The 22,916-nt window shown below is 39.6% G+C and overlaps 1 protein-coding gene across 5 annotated transcripts in view; it reads left to right on the top strand.

The window, feature by feature from the left end:
* The first annotated feature begins 4,068 nt into the window (after positions 1-4,068).
* The window catches only part of SCP2 (sterol carrier protein 2), a 201,899-nt gene continuing 183,051 nt past the window's right edge, over positions 4,069-22,916 (top strand). For 2 of the 5 annotated variants that reach the window (XM_044945007.1, XR_006551909.1), the window contains exons 1-5: positions 4,069-4,310; positions 9,517-9,571; positions 14,637-14,708; positions 15,720-15,851; positions 17,098-17,162. In XM_044945007.1, the coding sequence (XP_044800942.1) occupies positions 4,242-4,310; positions 9,517-9,571; positions 14,637-14,708; positions 15,720-15,851; positions 17,098-17,162 (393 nt within the window). In that variant the 5' untranslated portion in view covers positions 4,069-4,241. The remainder of the gene's footprint in view (positions 4,311-9,516; positions 9,572-14,636; positions 14,709-15,719; positions 15,852-17,097; positions 17,163-22,916) is intronic. The other 3 variants (XM_006063803.4, XM_006063802.4, XM_025288718.3) reach the window with 3 other exon arrangements.

The raw sequence follows: 22,916 nt of genomic DNA, 5'->3' as shown, positions 1-22,916 counted from the left end.
CCCAGGGATCAAACCCAGGTCTGCTGCATTGCAGGTGGATTCTTTACTAGCTGAGCCACAAGAGAAGCCTAAGACTATTAGAGTGGGTAGCTTATCCCTTCTCCAGTGGATCTTCCCAACCCAGGAATTGAACTCGGGTCTCCTGCATTGCAGGCAGATTCTTTACCAACTGAGCTATCAGAGTGTGTGAAGAAAACTATAAGTTGTGTTATAGAAAAGGACAGCATTATTTAGGTGTGCATATATACACTTGTGTGGCTTCCCAAGTGGTGCAGTGGTAAAGAATCCACCTGCCAATGCAGGAGACACAATAGAAGTGGGTTTGATCTCTGAATTGGGATGATTCCCCTGGAGCAGGAAATGATGACATGCTGCAGTATTCTTGCCTGAAAAATTTCCTGGACAGAGGAGCCTGGTGGGCTGTAGTCCATGGGGTCACAGAGTCGGACACGACTGAGCACACAAGGTGTTTCCACTCCTTTCATAAGGTAGCTACATAAAATATTTCTAGGATAGGGAAGAGGAACTGGGGAACTGGCAATAGGGGTAGGAGAGAGAAATTTTACAGTCTGACTTTTTAAAATTTTTGAATCTTGATTCATGTTTTAGGTCTTATCTACTCAAAAATAATTAGTTAAAATGAAAATGAACACGATGACAAAAATTAAAATAAGACATACTATAGTAATGACAAAAAAAGTAATACACGTAAGATCAAAACATTCAAACGGTACAGAGGGCTATAAAAATTAAAACAAAAAATGTCTCTCTCCTATATTGTATACTTTTAAAAGAACATTTGTTGTATTTTATGCAGCATTTGTAGGTATTTTGTGGTAGAATTTTTGGATTATCTAGTCTTCCACATTGGAAAGGAAGGTGTCCCTTTCTAACGTTTTCGGCATTAACTGCAATGTTTATTATTCCATCTCCACCTCTATGGGCTCTATTTTGAAACCAATATCCAATGGACAGGGAGCATTTGTTGCACGGTAATTAACCTGGACCCTGTGACTTCTTGTTCTATTGGGTTGTTTATCCACCAATCATAATGCTGTCTTTATCAGCCAATCAGAGTTTCAAGAAACAACTCTCCACTTAATAACCTCTTCCGTGCTGCCTTGTGCTAGGCTCTAGGGATAGGGAGGAAAAGGGGAGATTCTTTGCCCCTTGTCTGATCAGGTGAAGATTTTACTAAGCTGACCCATTCTTAACCCAGGAATTCTTTACCTAGACTAGTGGAGGCTCCTTAGAATCACCTGGAGAAACTAGAGATAAGCCCAAGCAGTGACAAAGACCCAGCACAGCCAAAAATAAATAAAATTACCGAAAAAAAAAAAAGTTGGAGGAGAGAAGATCTCCCTTTCTCTTTAAAATAAAAGCAGGGAGGGTATCAATCACATCAAGAAAGAGCTCTTGGGACTTCCCTGTGAACCAGTGGCTACTACTGAGCCTGTGCTCTAGAGCCTGGGGAACGACAGCTACTGAAGCCTGTGTGCCCTAGAGCCTGTGTTCCACAAGAGAAGGAACCGCAATGGGAAGTGTGCACACCACAACTCGAGGGTAGCCCCCGCTCGCTGCGTGCGTCTAGAGAAAAGCCTGAGCCTCCGTGAAGATCCAGCACGGTCAAAAATAAATAAATTTTTGAAAAAAAGAAAGAAAATGATGACTATAAAAGTCAAGCTGCATGTTCATTTCAGGGGAATGAGAGAGCTTAGATTGGAGAGGAAAGAGAGAGTTGAGGGGAGAGGAGTGCTTGCAAAGTTCTCTTTATTAACTTGAGATGTAGTTACAAAGGTATTTGCCATAAGATGACTCATCAAGCTACAAAGATATTTGCCATAAGATGACTCATCAAGCCATACGTTTATCGTGTGTGGTTTTCTGTACCTGGGTTCATTTCATAATAAAGGGTTTTTGTGAGACTGAAATAAATGATTGAATGAACCACCCTAAAAAAAAAAAAAAAAAAGAATCACCTGGAGAAACTAAACTATTCATGCCTAGGCTTGACTCCCAGACGCTCTGATTCAGTAGAAAGCGGGCTCTGAATGTGGATGTTCTGAACCTTTGGTGATTTTTATTTTTTATTTTTTTATTTTATTTTTATTTATTTATTTTTTAATTTTATTTTATTTTTAAACTTTACATAATTGTATTAGTTTTGCCAAATATCAAAATGAATCCGATTGGTGGGGGTCACAGTATATATAAATGTGCAATTTCTACAAGGCCTTTTGAAATCATAAAAATGGCCTATGAACTGAGAGTCCACTTGGTTCAGTTTCCTTTTAGAGCTAAGTGTGTTTGTCTTTTGCAACCCCCTTGAGGCCAGTCAGCATCAATTTGAACATGTCCCTAACGACCCACCCCTGCCCCCAGACAGGATACTCAGTCCCCCCAGAGATAGCTTGGTCAGTCTCAGAAACACCTCAGCTTGCCCCAAGTCCTCTGTCTTTTCACCTCCTGCCTAGTAACTCCTCAGGAGCCAGGTGGAGTTTTTGTTAAATGAACACCTGGCCTTAAATTCTACAAGTCCTAAGAACAACTGGAGGAGGTAACCTTCCAACATTTGATGCTTTATGCCATGAAGATCTATGAGGGGCTCTTATCATATACCCTTAAGACTGGAAGGGGCCTCAGAAATTTTACAAACATACACACACACAGAGTCAGTTCTCAGATTTTGGTGTTAGTTATTTTCTAAAAGTTGCTGTGAACACAAATTAGTGAATACTGAACAATTGCTCCTAAGGAAAATACAGGGTTAGGCACCTGCAAGTCTCTGCCCATGACATATTTTGTCAGTTGACCAATAAATAAGCTGGTTTTATGTGTTTCTGTTTAAAGACATCTTGTTATTTGTATTTGAACTCAGGGCCAATAACACTATAACTCATGGATGAGCCAGGTTCAGTATTTTCTTCACAGTGCTCCTCACACCCTTCTTGTATCTAGGTATATTTCACACACCATGGTTGCGGGAGATTTTTAAATGGTGAAATCAACAACAAAACACAAAAATGTGAAAAACATGGCACGAAATCATGAGAAACACGTTTGTTTACAGCATGAACTGGACAGGGTTTTGTGTAACCTCAACTGAAAACAGACATGTGGGGCAACTCACATTTTTTTTCCCCCGCCTCCAGAGCTCTTGGAATGTTGACTTTGGGGTTACAGATACATTCTTATCAGTAGGAAAATCCGCAAATTCAGAATCAGCCAATAAAAATCATCCCCTAAATATATAATATATCCACAACATATATTTGGTCCCTGTATCAAGTGCTAAAGGCTTTGCTTCTATCACCTCCCTTAATCCTCAAAAGACAAAAGGTCGCACAGCGGTGACCTTTTCCACCTTTTCCACTTTCCTGGTGGCACAGAGGATAAGAATCCGTCTGCCAATGCAGGGGACACGGGTTCGCTCAAATCCCTGGTCTGGGAAGATCCCACATGCCCCTGAGCAACTAAGCCCCAGGTCGCCACAGCTACTGAGCTCAGGTGCTGCAGCTGCTGAGGCCGGGGCATCCAGAGCCTGTGCTCCCCAACAGGAGAAGCCACCACGGTGAGAAGCCTGTGTACCCAAGGAAGACGAGCCGCTGCTCCTTACAACTAGAGAAAGTGCGCAAAGCAAGGAACATCCCGCAAAGCCAAAAATACATAAATAACGAACAAACAAACCATATTATAAACACTAAAAAAAAAAAAGTCAGGACGTTGGTTTTATTTTAGACATTCATATAATAAAATCCGTCCCCCCTCCCCCGTAGTGTATCTCTTCCAACTTCTCGACCGATAGGATACAGAGCAACTTCCAATATTTCAAAATTTTTCCTCAGGCTACTCTCGTGCATCCAGTCTTCCTTCAATTTCAGGCCTTGCTGCAGGCCACAATAGCCCTCAGCATAGACCACCTAAACCCGAAGGACTGGTACTAGGCTACAGAGCCTTTTTCAAGGGCTGAAAGGGGCGGAGTTTCCAACCAACCGGTGAATTCTCGCCTTGAACTTTGTCCGCTTAAGTTCCCTAGCACTTCCCTCCCTACACAGACAACGCCCGTGTCTTCACGCACGCGCACGTTTCCAGTTCTGCCCGCCCCTCAGCCGCCTCCTGTTGCTTCCCTGACCCCAAGAGCTCAGGCGGAGCTGCGGCTTCAGTCTGCGCCAACCTCAGACCTCAAAGCTTTACGTCCGCTACGTCCGCTGCGCCCGCCTGTGCCTACAGTGGTTCGAACAATGTCTTTGGCCGCTTCACAGTCTCTGCTCCGGAACCGGGTGTTTGTGGTGGGGGTTGGGATGACCAAGGTAAATAGAGCCGTGAGTCCCCGGAGGTGGGCTCCCTGCTCGGCTCAGCCTGGGTGAGGCCGCGGGAGCCCTGAGTGACCGGGAAACGGGGGTTGGGGTGGGTTGTGGGGTGTCAGGACTTGTCGCCGTCCGTCTGTCTGCCCTTCCTACCGGAGGGCGCCACTGGCTTCTCACCGCCCAGCTCGGCTCCTTGTCTGTGAGGCATCAGAGTGGCGACTCGGATGGGTTGCGATGTTGATGTCTCTGCGGAATCATAATGTCGCAGTATTGTTCTGCTGCTATATGTTCCTCCTTCTTCCCTTTTCTTCCTGGGGCGCAGTTTGTTAAGACCTACTTAAGATCACCCAAACTCCGCACCTCCTTTGAATATGGGTGGAAACCTAAGTTGTGTGGACTTGTAACTGAGGCAAGGTTTGGCCCATACCCAGAAGGAAAGCAGGTCGTGAACGCCGCCAGCCCTGCACTTACAGGAATACTCCGTGTTGGATCCCTTCTCAGTTGCAAGTGTAGGGGTAGAAATCTCAGTAATGCTCAGCGTCTTGGCACAGGTGGCAGGTTTTCTACATCCTCCGACCTTTGCGTTTCTCACATGGTACTCTGCTTGGTACTCAGGAGGCCAGAGGCAGCTACAGTCTCGCTTGATTGTATTTCTTGACATGCTCACTACCTTTGTGCTCTGCTGCTGCTAAGTCGCTTCAGTCGTGTCCGACTCTGCGCGACCCCATAGACGGCAGCCCACCAGGCTCCCCCGTCCCTGGGATTCTCCAGGCAAGAACACTGGAGTGGGTTGCCATTTCCTTCTCCAATGCATGAAAGTGAAAAGTGAAAGTGAAGTCACTCAGTCGTGTACGACTCAGCGACCCCATGGACTGCAGCCTACCAGGCTCGTAGAGAAAACAACAGAAAGCAAAGCAACAGAGGCATAAATAAGTTTGGGACGAAACTATCAGTACTTTAGCATCACCTCTGTGCTCTGTGCTCTAGTGATGCTAAAGTACCCATAGTTTCGTCCCAAACTTTTTTATGCCTCTGTTGCTTTGCTTTCTGTTGTTTTCTCTACTTAAGACCATTTGTCTTCACTTGGTTAACTTGTTTGCATTTTTAATACTCCCTTCCTAGGACAGAGCTCGGTCCCTACCTCTTTTGTCTCTTTTTTTTGTCTTTTATATTTTTTCCTATCTCCTTTTGAAGAAAATGGGCTGCTTTTCTGGGTGCCTGATGTCCTCTACCAGCATTCAGAAGTTGTGGAATTTACTGGGCGTTTAAATGTTCTTTTGATGAATTTGTGGGGAAGAAAGTGGTCACCCCGTCCTATTCCTCCGCCATCTTAGGACCACCCCCCTTGTTTGCATTTTTTAAAAGATCAATTCAGATCTTCTAGGAGAAGTTCTGATTCTCCTGACTGTCCCATAGAGCCCTGTACTTAACCTCTGTCTTAGTACTTTATATTTTATCCTGAAATTCTGTTTACATGTCTATATTCTTCTTTTGCATATAGCCATCTCCCAGGTTAATTAATTGCTATACCGCTGCTGCTGCTGCTGCTAAGTCACTCCAGTTGTGTCCCTCTAGCACTTTGAAAATGCCTTTTGCTTGAAGAGCTCAGTAAGTGTTAGTTGAACACTATTAAATGCATATGCTTTGTGACAGAGGGTTCCTATGGGAAGTTCTCTTTCCACGAAAACAACCTTAAACTTGAAAAAGTCCTGCTCTGTGTTTCATAGACAGTTATGTATGGCAGAAGGGCAAGGGAAATCTAGGGCATCTTTTTATAAGGGCAGTAATCCCATTCCTTTAAAAAAAATTATTTATTTGGCTGCGTCAGGTCTTAGTTGCAGCACATGGGATCTTTAGTTGTGGCATGTTGGATCTAGCTCCCCAACCAGGGATCAACCCAGGGCCTCCTGCATTGGGAGCTCAGATTCTAAGCCACTAAACCGCCAGGGAATATCTTCAAAAAAACATTTTTTTTTTTTTAATTTATATACTACTCCCCTCTTGAGGGCTCCATCTACATGATTACCAAAGACCCAAGTTCTTAAGGAATGCATAATATGGAGAAGGAAAGGGTAAACCATTTAAATATGATGTATTAGGACATTTTGGAGAAGGCAGTGGCAACCCACTCCATTACTCTTGCCTGGAAAATCCCATGGACAGAGGAGCCTGGAAGGCTGCAGGCCATGGGATCGCTAAGAGTTGGACACGACTGAGCGACTTCACTTTCACTTTTTACTTTAATGCATTGGAGAAGGAAATGGCAACCCACTCCAGTGTTCTTGCCTGGAGAATCCCAGGGACGGGGGAGCCTGGTGGGCTGCCGTCTATGGGGTCGCACAGAGTTGGACACAACTGAAGCGACTTAGCAGCAGCAGTAGCAGGACATTTGGTTAAGTGTAGTAGATTGGAAATATGAATTTATCTCTTTTGGTGCTTTCCAACTCTCACAAAAATGACAGTAAAGAAATTAAAGTATTAACCCATCAGGGTGAAGTGACTAGGAGAGGAAACAGTAGAACGATGTCAGAAAAACAGTGGATGATTAAAAGCTGATGGAAGTGTGGTTATTGATTCAAAACAGAAACTCAGAGCCCAAGTTCTTGAAGAAGGATTATACTGGTTAGGTCTTCCTGCAGAACTTGAGAAGGTTTAGGACCTGCATGTACTAGATGTCAAGTAAGGTGGGAATGAGAGGAGGGAAGAAAAGCACTTCCCTGGTATAATTGGATTCCAAGATCCTTTTTACCACTAGATCACTATCAGATCCTTGTCAAGGTATTGGAGACTTGTTCCCTGGAGAAACTGAACTGATGCGTCTCTAGAATCATCTGACCTTTAGGTTTAGTGGAAGGCAGGAGTGAGGCCCAAGTTGAAAAAAGGGAATTAAATGGAATTCTGTATAGTATTAAATGATAGTAATTACCAGCCCTGTTCCCAGAGCACTGGTGATCAGATACATGCTAGCTTCAGGACAAATTTTGGAAATTATGTGAAAAGACTCCAGAGAAAAGTCAGATTATCACTCTACTCAAAGGGAAAGATTTTAATGGACTTGAGTATAGCAAGAGTATGAAAAGTTGATTGATATTCTTTTAAATTCAACATTGCTTTTAGCCTGTCAGAAACTCCCGCTTTTCATGTTTTAGTCTAGTATTAAAAAAGAATATCCACAATTATCTTAAAAGGCTATTAAAGTCCTCCTCTCTTTTCTAACCACATATCTGAGGTCAGATTTGCTTCATAGACTTCAACCTAAAAAATAATGCCAAAGGTTGAATGAAGAATCAGCTGTGTCAGATGAAAGAATTCACCTGCCTTCTATGAAAGCAGATATTAAAGAGAATTGCTGAAGTGCAAAACAATGCCCCTCATCAGTTTTTCTTGAGGGGAATATAATAATTTTTAATAAAATTATTTATGTTAACATATAATGGGTTTTTTTTTGAGTGAATTGTTATTCTAAATGTCCTGTTATATGTGCTAATAGGGTAAATATTGGTAACTATAACCCTCATGATCAAAGTTCTGGCATCTTCAGTGATTTTTAGGAATGTAAAGCCGTCTTGAGACTGAAAAGTTTTGAGAATTACTGGTTCTAATCATTGAGTACTAAGAGCTACTAACAACACAAAGAGAGAAAACCATATGCTTCCAGATGAAAAAATAGACCACTACTGATAGTTTTGCCAAAGAGATAGAGTGAGTCTGTAAGATTCTGGATCCGGCTGCCAATCTGTGGGACAGAGAACAGAGGAACAGGTTGAACTGTATGAGTATGCGATCTACAAAGTCCAGAGTGTGGGAAACTACTGTCCCAGTGTCTGGGTTCTTTAATAGATGTGTTGAGAGGAAAAACATGTAGTGGAGGGGAACCTGTAAATTAAAAGAGAATTTAAAAGACCCATATTTTTTTTTAAAAGGCAAGGCTGAAATATAGTGTCCAAGACACTTGGGTGATAGAACTACGAAATACTACAAGGAAGCAATTATTATAAGGATCAGGATAATAATTATTTTGGGGGTGAGGCAGGGTTGAAGTAAGGGACAGCATGTTTAGAAGAGTGTGTGGAGTGGCAGGGAAAGTTTTGTTTTTTAGTTTGTGTGGTTGTTGTCAAAGATAAAGGTAGACACTAGGTAAAGTGTTAGGGCAGATTTTAATAAATAGTATGCTATTGCAAAAGTCCAATGTGCAGTAACTTTATATACATGTGAGTAGAGAAGAGGAATCAGAGAAGCTTGAATAGAATTTGGTGAAGGAGAGAATATTTGTCAATGATTACAAGAGTGTTTGCTTAAACTTTAAAAATGAGGCAGTTAACTCCAGGAAAAACAAAACAAATTGCTCAATGAACCACATATAATCATAATATACAACCTGGCTCAATAATAAGCAACATTGTCTTAATAAGGTAAGCACTATGTAATGATTTAATTTAAAACTTGTGTTTCTACTGTATAAGGAGGATGGAGAACTGTAAATATATAAGTGAGGTGGTCTAAGAGACCTAATTCTCATTGTCCCTTATTTAAGACTGTGATATAATTTCTTAAATTGATAAGTCAAGAAATAACAGTATCAGAATATTTAGAAATGTGACATTTTATAAAAGAAATATCTGAAAGGATTGAAAATGGATGTTTTGGGAGCAAGTAAGACTAGTGAGTGGAGGGCAACAGATTGCTATTTTTATTATAGGCTTTAGGGTAGGTTTTTATTTATTTTTTGCATTTCTTAGGAGAAGGAAATGGCAACCCACTCCAGTGTTCTTGCCTGGAGAATCCCAGGGACGGGGGAACCTGGTGGGCTGCCGTCTATGGGGTTGCACAGAGTTGGACACAACTGACGGGACTTAACAGCAGCTGTTGACTTTCTTTTTCTTTCATTTACCTAGCTCCTACTCATCCTTAAATACCTTATTTAAATAAATATCAGTTCCTCTGGGAAGGCATTCTAGTCCTCTGAGGCTGGGTAGTTGTCTCTCCCAGATCATTCTGTACTTAGGACCCTGTTGCATAATTGCCTGTCTTCCATTAAATAAGTTCCCTGTGGGTACAAACTGTATATTATTTATTATCAGAGTCCAGCAACACTGATAGGGACTCAGATTTTTTTTGTTTAAATGACTAGATGAATGTATTTCTGTGGTTCTCTCTTGTGAGAGACTATCACCTTAGTGTTTCCTTTTGTTATCTTTTGTATTTCTAGTTCACAAAGCCTGGAGTCGAGAACAGAGACTACCCTGACTTGGCAAAGGAAGCAGGTAAAAGAGAATATTTAGATCTTTGAACATTGTAGTTTATTGTGTGGTCTGTATTGATTGTGGAGCAGCCTTGCAACCTTCACGGGAAGTTTTTTCAGGCCCAAGCAGTCTAAGCTTAGGTATCAGTTGTTTAAAGGGAATTCTGGCTTCCAGAGATCAAATTGCCAACATTCAGTGGATCATAGAGAAAGCAAAGGAATTCCAGGAAAACATCCACTTCTCCATCATTGACTACATGAAAGCCTTTGACTGTGTGAATCACAACCAACTGTGGAAAATTCTTCAAGGTTTGAGAATACCAGACCACCTTACTTGTCTCCTGAGGAACCTGTATGTGGGTCAAGAAGCAACAGTTAGCACCTTACATGGAACAATGGACTGGTTCAAATTGGGAAAGGAGCATGACAAGGCTATTTATTGTCACCCTGTTTATTTAACTTACATGCAGAGTATATCATGGGAAATGCCAGGCTGAATGAATCATAAGCTGAAATCAACATTGTCAGGAGAAATATCAACAGTCTCATATATGCAGATGATACCACACTAATGGCAGAAAATGAAGAGGAACTAAAAAGCCTCTTGATGAGGGTGAAAGTGGTGAGTGAAAAAGCTGGCTTAAAACTCAGCATTCAAAAACTAAGATCAAGGAATCCGATCCCATCACTTCATGGCAAATAAAAGGGGAAAAGGTAGAAGCAGTGACAGATTTTATTTTCTTGGGCTCCAAAATTACTGTGGATGGTCACTGCAGCCATGAAATTAAAAGACGCTTGCACCTTGGAAGGAAAGCTATGACAAACGTAGACAACATATTAAAAAGCAGAGACATTGCTTTGCTGACAAAGGTTTGTATAGACAAAGCTATGGTTTTTCCAGTAGTCATGTACGGGTGTGAGTGTGAGACCATAAAGAAGGCTCAGTGCTGAAGAATTGATGCTTTCAAATTGTGCTGGAGAAGATTCTTGAGAGTCCCTTGGGACAGCAAGGAGATCCAACCAGTCCATCCTAAAGGAAATCAGCCCTGAATATTCATTGAAAGGACTGATGCTGAAGCTGAAGCGCCAAAACTTTGGCCACCTGATGAGAAGGGCTGACTCACTGGAAAAGACCTTGATGCTGGGAAAGATCGAAGGCAAACAGAGAAGAGGGCGGCAGAGGACAAGATGGTTAGATAGCATCACCGACTCGAGGGACATGAATTTGAGCAAACTCCGGGAGATAGAGAGGGACAGGGAATCCTGGCATAGTGCAGTCCATGGGGTCACAGAGTCGGACCTGACTTAGCGACTGAACAACAAAGGCTTCCCACACATGGAGACCTTGGAAACTTCATGGTCCTATGAAGTTGTTTAGGTACAGTCCTCCTGTGAAGCCTTCCCCTTCCTCCTTTCCCTGTCAGATTGCTGCCAGGCAATTCAGAAAAGATTATTCTCATTTTTCATTAAACACTCCTTGTGTCTCCAAGTACTTGTGCACTCAGTGTTCATAAATTAGATTTCATTTCAACTCCATTATACAGGTCTGTGTTTACTATATGGGAATCAGAGCATCTCTGTCCCCCAAAAGGAAGGTTCATGAGATTTAATTAGCTGATGTTGATTCTCTAGGTGTATAATATTCATTCAGTGTTTATCATTTGGTTGTTAAATCTTTTCCTCCTGACTATTGTCTCCAAACAGCTTCTACTTTTCTTTGAAATAGGAAATGCTTTAATCAATTTTTCTGTGTATTTTTTGTTCTATTTCTTTTAGTTAGTTAAAAGTGGTTACTATAAAAATATATGGATAGAATATTTTGATTATAAGATGGTAATGTTGAGATGAAGTTATTAAGTTTGAATTTACCTCTGGAATTGTCTAATAACAAGAAATTCAGCTTGATTGCCTCTATTTACTGATTACAATTTTCTTCTTTTGCAGATATTGTTAGGAAAATAAACTCAATTTAAAAAAAGGAATTTTTATGTAGAATATACTTTTAAAACTTAGCTTTGTTTTGATAAAACCCCTTGGTGCCAACTGTGAGAAGTGAGAGGGAGGTGAGAAGTGCAAAAGGGTGACTCTGTTCATGTATCTGATGTAGTTCCAGGTGAGTATGTTCACCTTCAGCCTACATCAGTCATGTGTAGTTCAACATGTATCTAAGCGTGACTTGGCAGGGAAGCCCGTGAGATCCTGTAAATGATTTTGTTCTCAGCCCTCTGGGCTTACTTGTCAGCTGTGGTGCTGAGGCAAGAGAATTGGTTTAATGGAAGTCTTACCCTCTAATTCTCCAAACTGGTTTAGGAGGTTCTGCTACCTTCCCCGCCCTCAGTATTCCCTAAATGCACAGTGTGGAGGGAAGCACAACCAGCAGGATTGTGTCGTGACACATTATTTAGAGACTTCTTACTCTTTACACAGTCCTGCCCATCTTCTTTCCCTCAGAGAAAGGTTAGGAATCCCTCTGCAGCTAAATGCAAAGTGGTAAAGCCACACCATGTAACTCTCTGAAACTGTTTCCGATATTGAAAGTTACTTCTGTGCTTCCTTTGTTTTCTAATCCCTTTAACATTTTTACTTAATAATGATTTAAATCTGAAAATGTATGAAGACAACCTGGTGTTAGGAGAAAATGTGCAACAAATATTAAGGAGTGCATCCGGGTCACTTGGGAAGATTCAGTCAAAGTCTGGTGTACAGATCTTAGAGCCTTTGCCCTCTAGTACGGAAAATAAGGCAAGTTCACATACATGGTGAGTAGACCATGGGAGGTGCAAGATGCTTTGGCCACTTAGAGGAATATCAGAGCACAGGCTAAACTTACACCTTTTCACCATAACTCATTCTCTCCTACTAATTATAAGAGCAAAGCATGTTATTTATTGGAACATAGATATATATATATATATATATATATATATATATATAATAATGAAAACAAAATTTGTAACCCAAGCCTGAGACAGTGCACTAAGTCGTGTCCGACTCTTGCGACCCCATGGACTGTAGCCTGCCAGGCTCCTCTGTCTAGGGGATTCTCCAGGCAAGAATACTGGAGTGGGTTGCCAGCCTAGCAGCTGTTAATATCTTGGTGTGTTCTCTTTTAATATTTTTTTTCTATGGCTTTCTGGGATCATATTCTAAATGTGTATCATGATTTCTAAAACTTATTATTATAAGCTTTTCTCCTGTCACTTAAAACTGAAAAAAATTAAATTTTCATGTTTCTTTGTATATTTATGCCATATTAAAAATTTTTTTTAATTGTTTATTTTTAATTGAAGGATAATTGCTTTACAATGTTGTTGGTTTCTGTCACACATCAGCCTGAAACAGCCATAGGTATACACATGTCCTCTCCCTCTTGAACTTCCCCTCTCCCTCCATTCTGACCCACCTGGCTAGGTTGTCACAGAATACTAGGCTGAACTCCCTGTGCTACAGAGCAGCTTCCCGCTAGCTATCTGTTTTACACACAGTTACATAGATATTTCAGTACTACTCTCAGTTCGTCTGACCCTCTCCTTCCCCCGCTGTGTCCATAAGTCTACTCTCTATGTTTGTAGGTTCATCAGTATCATTTTTCTAAATTCCATATATACACGATATTTGTTTTTCTGACTTACTTTACTCTGTATAACAGTATGCTATCATTTTTGTTGTATATTTGCTTTATAGCTTTTTGATATTTTAGAAGAATGATAGTGAACATCTTGCTGAACACAAATATTTGTTCTCATCACTGGTTATTTTTGAGGACAAAGCCTAGAAGTAGACTCATTGGAGCAATGAATATAAACAGTTTTATCAGTCTTGACAGATTATTTTTCAGACCATTATTAGTTTTACTGGGATCATATAAGAATGCTCTTTTTTTTTTGCTCATACATAAAGCAGGAAAAGAAAGCTGGTCTGACTAAATCAATCCCATGGTCAATCATACATATATCTTCTTAAGTTAAAAAATCTTTAAAGTGATACGTTCATTTGGTTAGAACACACACACACACACACACACACACACACACATACACACAGATGGTTTATACTTCCCAGACCTCTTCTGGGGCAACTTCTTTTAACTGTCTTGGCTTTAGTTCTTCTGTTGGTTACCTCCCTATCGCTAAATACTCTTTCCACCACAATTGTTCTCCTTTTCAATTTATCAGTTTTAGATATCTGTTTGCTTCTCACTATGGTAGATAAGGATTTAGGTCAATCTTTTCTCTAGCTTCCACTCTCCTCTTCTTATTTTCATAATTTCTCTCAATTCCTCTAGTGGTCATTTCTACACCTTTGGATAGCTTCCTTGAAGCTTCTTTTCTTGTTCCATAGACAGGGTAATCTCTTGATCCTGGCTTTGTAAGATGATCGTATGAATGCTCCCACAGTTCCCCTCCTCAGCACTGACATTCTATCTTATTTTGCCCTCTAAATGAGCGATAGAGCAACAGAAATGAATAAGACACCTTGTCATTAAGGAGCTTTAAGACTCTTGGGGTTTAATATATTTATAGTTAGGTATACAGTTAGAATAGGAAATGTTAAATATCAAGAAGGTGGTGTGAAAAAGTGTTACAATAGCTTAGAGGAAGAAATGATAATTTTTTTAAAAATTATTTTTTATTGAAGGATAATTGCTTTACAGAATTTTGCTGTTTTCTGTCAAATCTCAACATGAGTCAGCCATACATAAGTATACATATATCCCCTCCCTCTTGAAGCTCCTTCCAAATGATAACTTTTGAAAGGTAAGATAACTTCTGAAAGGCTGAGATGATTTGATGAAGGATTTTCATTTGAATCGATCCCTGGGTTGGGAAGATCCCCTGGAGAAGGAAATGGCAACCCACTCCAGATTATTGCCTGGAAAATCCCATAGACAGGTGTTGGGAGGATCCTGGCGGGCTATAGTGCTTGGGGTCACAGAGAGTCGGACAGAAACAGCAACTGAACACAATAGAGTTAGAGAGCGACTAAACAGCAACAACACCCTGGAGTTAGCTTTACTCTGGTCAAACTCTAAACTTATTTTTACTCACTTAAAGTGCTATGTGATAAAACTTTTTTTGTTTTTATAGGCCAGAAAGCTTTAGCGGATGCACAGATCCCTTATTCTGCAGTGGAGCAGGCATTTATTGGCTATGTGTATGGTACGTGGAGACTATATATTCTAAAAGTTGTTCACCTAAGTCTGTCATCAACTACATAAACAATACAGAAGAATTTGTGAATTTTAACCCTCAAAACTCAGAATTCAGGGTCTTATTTTCATTATTTTTAGAATTTCCTTATGTGTCAGCCTAGTTTAGTACACATATATATTTTGCCAATATTGTGTTGCCAATAAAGGGGACAAATTTACATTTCTTTTTCTTGGGGATGGTCTTGATCATTGCCTGCTGTACAATGTCAGGAACCTCTGTCCATAGTTCTTCAGGCACTCTGTCTATCTGATCTGATCCCTTGAATCTATTTGTCACTTCCACTGTATAATCATAAGGGATTTGATTTAGGTCATACCTGAATGGTCTAGTGGTCTTTCCTACTTTCCTCAATTTAAGTCTGAATTTGGCAATAAGGAGTTCCTGATCTGAGCCGTAGTCAGCTCCTGGTCTTGTTTTTGCTGACTGTATAGAGCTTCTCCATCTTTGGCGGCAAAGAATATAATCAGTCTGATTTCAGTAATGACCATCTGGTGATGTCCATGTGTAGAGTCTTCTCTTGTGTTTTTGGAAGACAGTGTTTGCTATGACCAGTGCATTCTCTTTGTAAAACTCTGTTAGCCTTTGCCCTGCTTCATTCTGTACTCCAAGGCCAAATTTGCCTGATACGCCAGAGATTTATATCTGATAATACACATGAAATATTGCTTCCTTTATCATGTAACCCTACCCAGATTGAGTTGTTTGCTATTACTTGGTCATTTCTCTACTTTCCTACCTCTGTGTCATGTAAATAAAGTGCATATATATATACTATGTTTTGAAAATTTTTGTATTTGCAGAATAAGTGGTGCTTCATGCTGAAACTGTTTCTGAGTAAGATGTCCATGTTTTATGTTAGACAAGGGCATAGTACTATAAAAATATAATGTAGTGTTATATTGCTTTGAAGCTCCATAATTGTCATGTTGCATAGATAATTTTCTTTTTTCTATGTAGGTGAGTCTGCCAGTGGGCAGAGGGCTATCTATCACAGTTTGGGACTGACTGGAATTCCTATAATCAACGTCAACAATAACTGTTCCACTGGCTCAACTGCTTTGTTTATGGCCCGGCAACTGATTCAGGGTGGTGAGAAGTGCCTATTTGTCTAGTGTACTTAAATAGATGTGGGGTTATTGCCCTTCTTTTACGATGTCTCCATATGACCCTCAGAGGGATTGCTTTTTAATGTATTTTTTTTAATAAAAATTTTGATATATACTTTATATAGCACAAAAGTGTAGAATTCAGTGTTTTCAATATGTTCCCAGGTTTATGAAACTATCAGCAGTGTTTAATCTTAGAACATTTGTATCACCCACAGAAGAAAGCTCTACCCATTAGCTATCACTTCCCATTTCTCCCTCCCCACAACCCTTGGCAACCACTAATTTACTTTCTGTCTCTATGGATTTACATATTCTGAACATTATATTAATGAAATCATATAATATATGACCTTTTATGGCTTTTTTCACTTACTGGAATATTTTCACAGTTCATTCATGTTTTAGCATGTATCAGTACTGCATTCTTTTTTGTGGCCAAACAGTAATCCATTGTATGAATATACTACATTTTGTTTACCCATTTATCAGTTGATGTACACTGTGCTATTTCTACTTTTTGGCTTTTATGAATAATCCTGCTATAAACATTTGTGTACAACTTTTTTTGTGGCCATATGTTTTCCGTTCTCTTGGATATATATCATAGTCTGTATTTCCAAATGTTCTAGGCTCCCTCATTAGGCCTTTTATTCTTTCTTCTGATTGTTGATTCTTGCTCTGCTACTTGGTATTTTAATTGTTGGAGCTTTATAATGTCTCACTGTTGGATAATACTAGTAGCCCTTTTGCCCCCTACCTTGTTATTTTTTTTTTTCTTTTTTTAAAGAAAAATTTTGGCAGTCCTGCTTGTTTTGCTGTTCATTTGAGCTTTAACATCATTTTTAGATGCCCCCTCTTTCCAAAAATAGTTCTGTTGAGATTTTGATCAAGATTCTTTAAAATTTTTTTAAATTTTATTTAATGTTTAAAAATTCACAATTAGCTATTTGTATTTGTTCTTCACTGGAACATATTTCCACATTAATAACAAGTTTTATTAACACTCAAAATCAAGGAAGAAGTATATACGTTATTGATTTTTCCTTGTATCTAGAGGTGTATAAGAATTTTCTCTGTAATTTTCACTTATTACAAATTTTATAACCCCTACACTATGTTTTTACATTTTGTGTATATTGACATACTTGTTTAAATAGAAGTATTTAAGGGTATTTTGTTTGAGTCTAGAAATTTAATTTTTCAAGATAATTACATTTTCTTTCAAGGTCTGGCAGATTGTGTCATGGCTCTTGGGTTTGAAAAGATGGAAAAGGGACCCATTGCAATAACCGTGAGTCTCAATTATTTTTATTTCAGAACTGTTATAACACTGTGAGAAAACTTTGCCCATTGTCTGCCATAAATAGAGCTCGCAAAAGCTGAAAAATGAGATTGTCTATGTATGCATGCATGTGTGCTGAGTCACTCAGTTGTGTCCAACTTTTTGCGACTCCATGAATTGTAGCCTGCCTGTCAGGCTCCTCTGTCCCTGGAATTTAAGGCAAGAATACTGGAGTGGCTTGCCACTTTCTTGTCCAGGGAATATTCCTAATCCAAAGATCAAACCCTCATCTCCTGGGTTTTCTGCATTGGCAGGCAGATTCTTAACCACTGCGCCACCTGAGAAGACCATATGTATGCATCAGTTCAGTTCAGTTCAGTTCAGTGCTCAGTTGTGTCCGACTCTTTGCGACCCCATGAATCGCAGCACGCCAGGCCTCCTTGTCTATCACTAACGCCTGGAGTTTACCCAAATTCATGTTCTTTGAGTCGGTGATGCCATTCAGCCATCTCATCCTCTGTCATCCCCTTCTCCTCCTGCCCCCAATCCCTCCCAGCATCAGGGTCTTTTCCAATGAGTCAACTCTTTGCATGAGGTGGCCAAAGTATTGGAGTTTCAGCTTTAGCATCAGTCCTTTCAATGAACACCCAGGACTGATATCCTTTAGGATGGACTGGTTAGATCTCCTTGCAGTCTCAAGAGTCTTCTCTAACACCACAGTTCAAAAGCATCAATTCTTTGGTGCTTTCACAGTCTCAGCTTTCTTCACAGTCCAACTCTCACATCCATACATGACCACTGGAAAAACCATAGCCTTGACTAGACGGACCTTTGTTAGCAAAGTAATGTCTCTGCTTTTTAATATGCTACCTAGGTTGGTCATAACTTTCCTTCCAAGGAGTAAGTGTCTTTTAATTTCATGGCTGCAGTCACCATCTGCAGTGATTTTGGAGCCCCCCCCAAAAATATGACACTGTTTCCACTGTTTCCCCATCTATTTCCCATGAAGTGATGGGACAGATGTCATGATCTTAGTTTCCTGAATGTTGAGCTTTAAGCCAGCTTTTCACTCTTTTCTTTCACTTTCATCAAGAGGCTTTTTAGTTCCTCTTCACTTTCTGCCATAAGGGTGGTGTCATCTGCATATCTGAAGTTATTGATATTTCTCCTGGCAATCTTGATTCCAGCTTGTGCTCCTTCCAGCCCAGCATTTCTCATGATGTACTCTGCATATAAGTTAAATAAGCAGGGTGACAATATACAGCCTTGGCGGATTCCTTTTCCTATTTGGAACCAGTCTGTTGTTCCATGTCCAGTTCTAACTGTTGCTTCCTGACCTGCATATAGGTTTCTCAAGAGGCAGGTCAGGTGGTCTGGTATTCCCATCTCTTTCAGAATTTTCCACAGTTTATTGTGATCCACACAGTTAAAGGCTTTGGCATAGTCAATAAAGCAGAAATAGATGTTTTTCTGGAACTCTCTTGCTTTTTCAATGATCCAGCGGATGTTGGCAATTTGATCTCTGGTTCCTCTGCCTTTTCTAAAACCAGCTTGAACATCAGGAAGTTCACGGTTCACGTATTGCTGAAGCCTGGCTTGGAGAATTTTGAGCATTACTTTACTAGCGTGTGAGATGAGTGCAATTGTACGGTAGTGTGAGCGTTCTTTGGCATTGCCTTTCTTTGGGATTGGAATGAAAACTGACCTTTTCCAGTCCTGTGGCCACTGCTGGGTTTTCCAAATTTGCTGGCATATTGAGTGCAGCACTTTCACAACATCATCTTTCAGGATTTGAAACAGCTCAACTGGAATTCCATCACCTCCACTAGCTTTGTTCATAGTGATGCTCTCTAAGGCCCACTTGACTTCACATTCCAGGATGTCTGGCTCTAGGTGAGTGATCACACCATCATGATTATCTGGGTCATGAAGATCTTTTTTGTACAGTTCTTCCATGTATTCTTGCCACCTCTTCTTAATATCTTCTGCTTCTGTTAGGTCCATACCATTTCTGTCCTTTATCGAGGCCATCTTTGCATGAAATGTTCCCTTGGTATCTCTAATTTTCTTGAAGAGATCTCTAGTCTTTCCCATTCTATTGTTTTCCTCTACTTCTTTGCATTGATCACTGAGGAAGGCATCTCTCCTTGCTATTCTTTGGAACTCTGCATTCAAATGGGAATATCTTTCCTTTCTCCTTTGCTTTTCGCTTCTCTTCTTTTCTCAGCTATTTGTAAGGCCTCCCCAGACAGCCATTTTGCGCTTTTGCATTTCTTTTCCATGGAGATTGTCTTGATCCCTGTCTCCTGTACAATGTCACGAACCTCCGTCCATAGTTCATCAGGCACTCTGTCTATCGGATCTAGTCCCTTAAATCTATTTCTCACTTCTACTGTATAATCATAAGGGATTTGATTTAGGTCATACTTGAACGGTCTAGTGGTTTTCCCTACTTTCTTCAATTTCAGTCTGAATTTGGCAATAAGGAGTTCATGATCTGAGCTACAGTCAGCTCCCGGTCTTGTTTTTGCTGACTAGATCCTGGTAATTTAGACAGTAAAGAATCTTAGAGATAATTTTGCTCAGCACTTTTATTTTGTGAAACTTATGTTCAGACAAGTTAGATGATTGAATCTGAGATGGACCTCTGTATTTAATTTGAAACATTCAAATTTTATTCATTCATTAAAAAATTAATTCCATTCAACAAACTGAAGAGTGTCAATAAAGTGGGACTTCTGTTTTCCATAATGGCAAGTCAGGTTTTTAAATCATTTCTCCTAATGATCACAACTGAAATATTTGAATGGAATAGAAATAAGATACCCTGAAGACACTGAAGAACTAACAGGAGAGGAACTGCAGGTGAATGCCAGAAAATTAAGATCAGCATTAGAAATTGTTTTTGCCTCAGAGGCCTTTGATCAGGAAGCCTTGACCTTCCATTTTGATGGCCCCCTAGGATGAAGGGGAAAGTTGTCGAAGCTCAGGTGCTCTGAAAATGAGAAATTTAATACCCACTCTCCACCTTTAACTGGGTGGACTCTGTAGGGGTAAACGTTTTAGGTAAAGGTGAACACAAAGTAAAATTGTCCCCTTTGATCTGATCTGATCCCCTACATCCTCTTTTTCCCTTCAGGAGATTACAGGGAGAATTGCCTTGGCACTGAGCTGAGCAAGGGGGAAAAAAAGAGGACAAAATAACCAGAAAACTTTTCACTGAGAATTAAGAAACCTAAGGCTATTTTTATCTGGGACTGCTGCCAAAATGCTCATTTACCTGGGTGGTGAAAGAAACATCAGGCTATGAATTGAGTCTGGACTTAGGCTCAGCTGGTAAAGAATCCGCCTGCAATGTGGGAGACCTGGGTTCAATCCCTGTGTTGGGAAGATCCCCTGGAGGAGTGCATGACAATCCACTCCAGTATTCTTGCCTGGAGAATCCCCATGGACAGAGGAGCTTGGTGGGTTACAGTCCATGTGGTGGCACGGAGTTGGACACAGCTGAGCAACTAAGTACAATACAGTACATGAATTGAGTCTAAGTTGGTTCCAGATTGGTACCAATTACTTTCTACCATTAAGTTGCACTCAACAGAAGCAACTGCAAATTTTCTTTTGGAGGAAAGCATCTTCCTTCTAGGCTTTGAGAACTATTCAAGTAAGTTTTCAAGGACCTGCAATTAAAGATAACCAAGTGTTAAAGAAACAAGGTACCATATTTGAGGACCAGGAGAAAAAAGGAATGGTAAAAAGTGATCTCTGCAGACCTCTAAAGCTAGATACATTGGATACAGATTTAGGCATACTGGATGTGAGTTTGAGTGAACTCTGGGAGATGGTGATGGACAGGGAGGCCTGGTGTGCTGCGATTCATGGGGTCGCAAAGAGTCGGACTCGACTGAGCGACTGAACTATGTTTAAAAAAAAAGAAAAGCTTGAAAATACCTCAGGGGTATAAGAAACTGCAAAAAGGGATATTGTAGGCTTTGGAAAAATACCAAATAGGATTTATAGAATAAAAATGAAATATTTAAAATTGAAAATTCAAAAGATAGGTTTGATAGCCAATTATACATGATTAAAAAAGAATTTCTAGTGAAATGGGACTAGAAGTAATTATTTAGAGTACACTCTAGAAAGAAAAAAGTTTGAAAATAGGCAGGAAGTTATGATATATGGAGAATAGTGTGATGTTATAATAAATGGATAATTGGAATTAATGGGGAGAAGTGGTGAGAGAGAAAATAGGGCATAGGCATTTTGTCTATCTTTTCAGAAAATTAGCTGTTAGTTTCATTTATCTTTTTAATTTTCTTTTAAGCCTCTATTTCATTTATTTCCTCTCTAATCTTTGTTATTTTCTTCCTTCTAATGATTTTAGGCTTCGGTTATTCCTTTTTTTCTAGTTCCTTGAGAGAAAAGTTAAGTTGTTTATTTGAGATCTTTCTTGTTCTTAATATAAGCATTGTTATGAATATCCCTTTTAGAACTGCTTTTACTGCATCCTACAAATTTTGATGTATTGTATTTCCATTTTTGTTTGTCTCAAGGTACTTTATGATTTCTTTTTTGACTTATTGGTTGTACAGTAGCATGTTGTTTAATATCTACATATTTGAATTTTATAGTTTTCTTTCTGTAATTGTTTTCTACTTTTAAACCATAGTGGTTTGAAAAGATGCTTCCTGTGATTTCAGTCTTAAATTTCTTAAGACTTGTTTGTGGCCTAACATATGATCTATCCTGGAGAACATTTTGTGTGTGCTTGAGAAGAATGTATTCTGTTGATTTTGAACAGAATGTTCTACAAGTCTCTGTTAAGTCTATCTTGTGTAGTATCTTGTTTAAGGCTGGTGTTTCCTTATTGATTTTCTGTCTAGATGATCTGTTTATTGATGAAAATGGAGTATTAAAATCTCCTACTATTATTGTATTGCTATCTATTTCCCTCTTTAGATCTGTTAATATTTGCTTTATGTATTTAGGTGCTGCTATGTTGGGTGCACAAATATTTACAAATGTTATACCCTCTTTTTGGTCTGACTCATTTATCATTGTATAATGACCTTCTTGTCTCTTAGTACAGTCTTTGTCCTAAAGTCTATTTTGTCTGATTTAAGTACAGTCAACCCTTGAACAATACAAGTTTAAACTGCATGGGTCCACTTTTACATGGATTATTTTTCAGCAGCAAATACTACAGTATTTGAAGAAACTCATATATAGATATGTCACAGTGAACTGCAGAACAAAAGAAAAAAAAAGCAATACAAAAGCAAAGAGAATAGTGGGGTTTAATATCTTTGTTTTGGGGCCACACTGCATGGCTTGTGGTATCTTAGTTCTCCAACCAAAGATTGAACTTGGGTTGAACTGTAAAATATTTAATTGAACTGTACAGAACTGTACAATATTTGCTACTACAAATATTACAGTTGGTTGAACTTACTGATGTGGAACTGAAGATATGGAAGAGCCATGGATATGGAGGAATTGCACTTATAAATTATATATTATATGCAGACTATAAATTATATGCAGCTTTTCAACTGCATGGAGGGTCAGTGCCCCAACACTCATGTTATTCAAAATTCATCAGTATATATCTACTGTAGCTTGGTTTTGGTTTGCAGTTGCGTGGACTATCATTTTCCATCTCTTCACTTTTAGTCAGTAGTCCTTACATCTGAAGTGAGTCTCTTACAGGCTGCATATAGTTAGGTGTTTTTAAAAAATCTGTTATTAACTGTGTGTCTTTTG

The sequence above is a fragment of the Bubalus bubalis genome, chromosome 6 (assembly GCF_019923935.1).
Source record: "Bubalus bubalis isolate 160015118507 breed Murrah chromosome 6, NDDB_SH_1, whole genome shotgun sequence".
Taxonomy (NCBI): Eukaryota; Metazoa; Chordata; class Mammalia; order Artiodactyla; family Bovidae; genus Bubalus; species Bubalus bubalis.
Note: the sequence above shows the minus strand (reverse complement) of the source record. Positions and strands in the feature narration are given on the sequence as shown.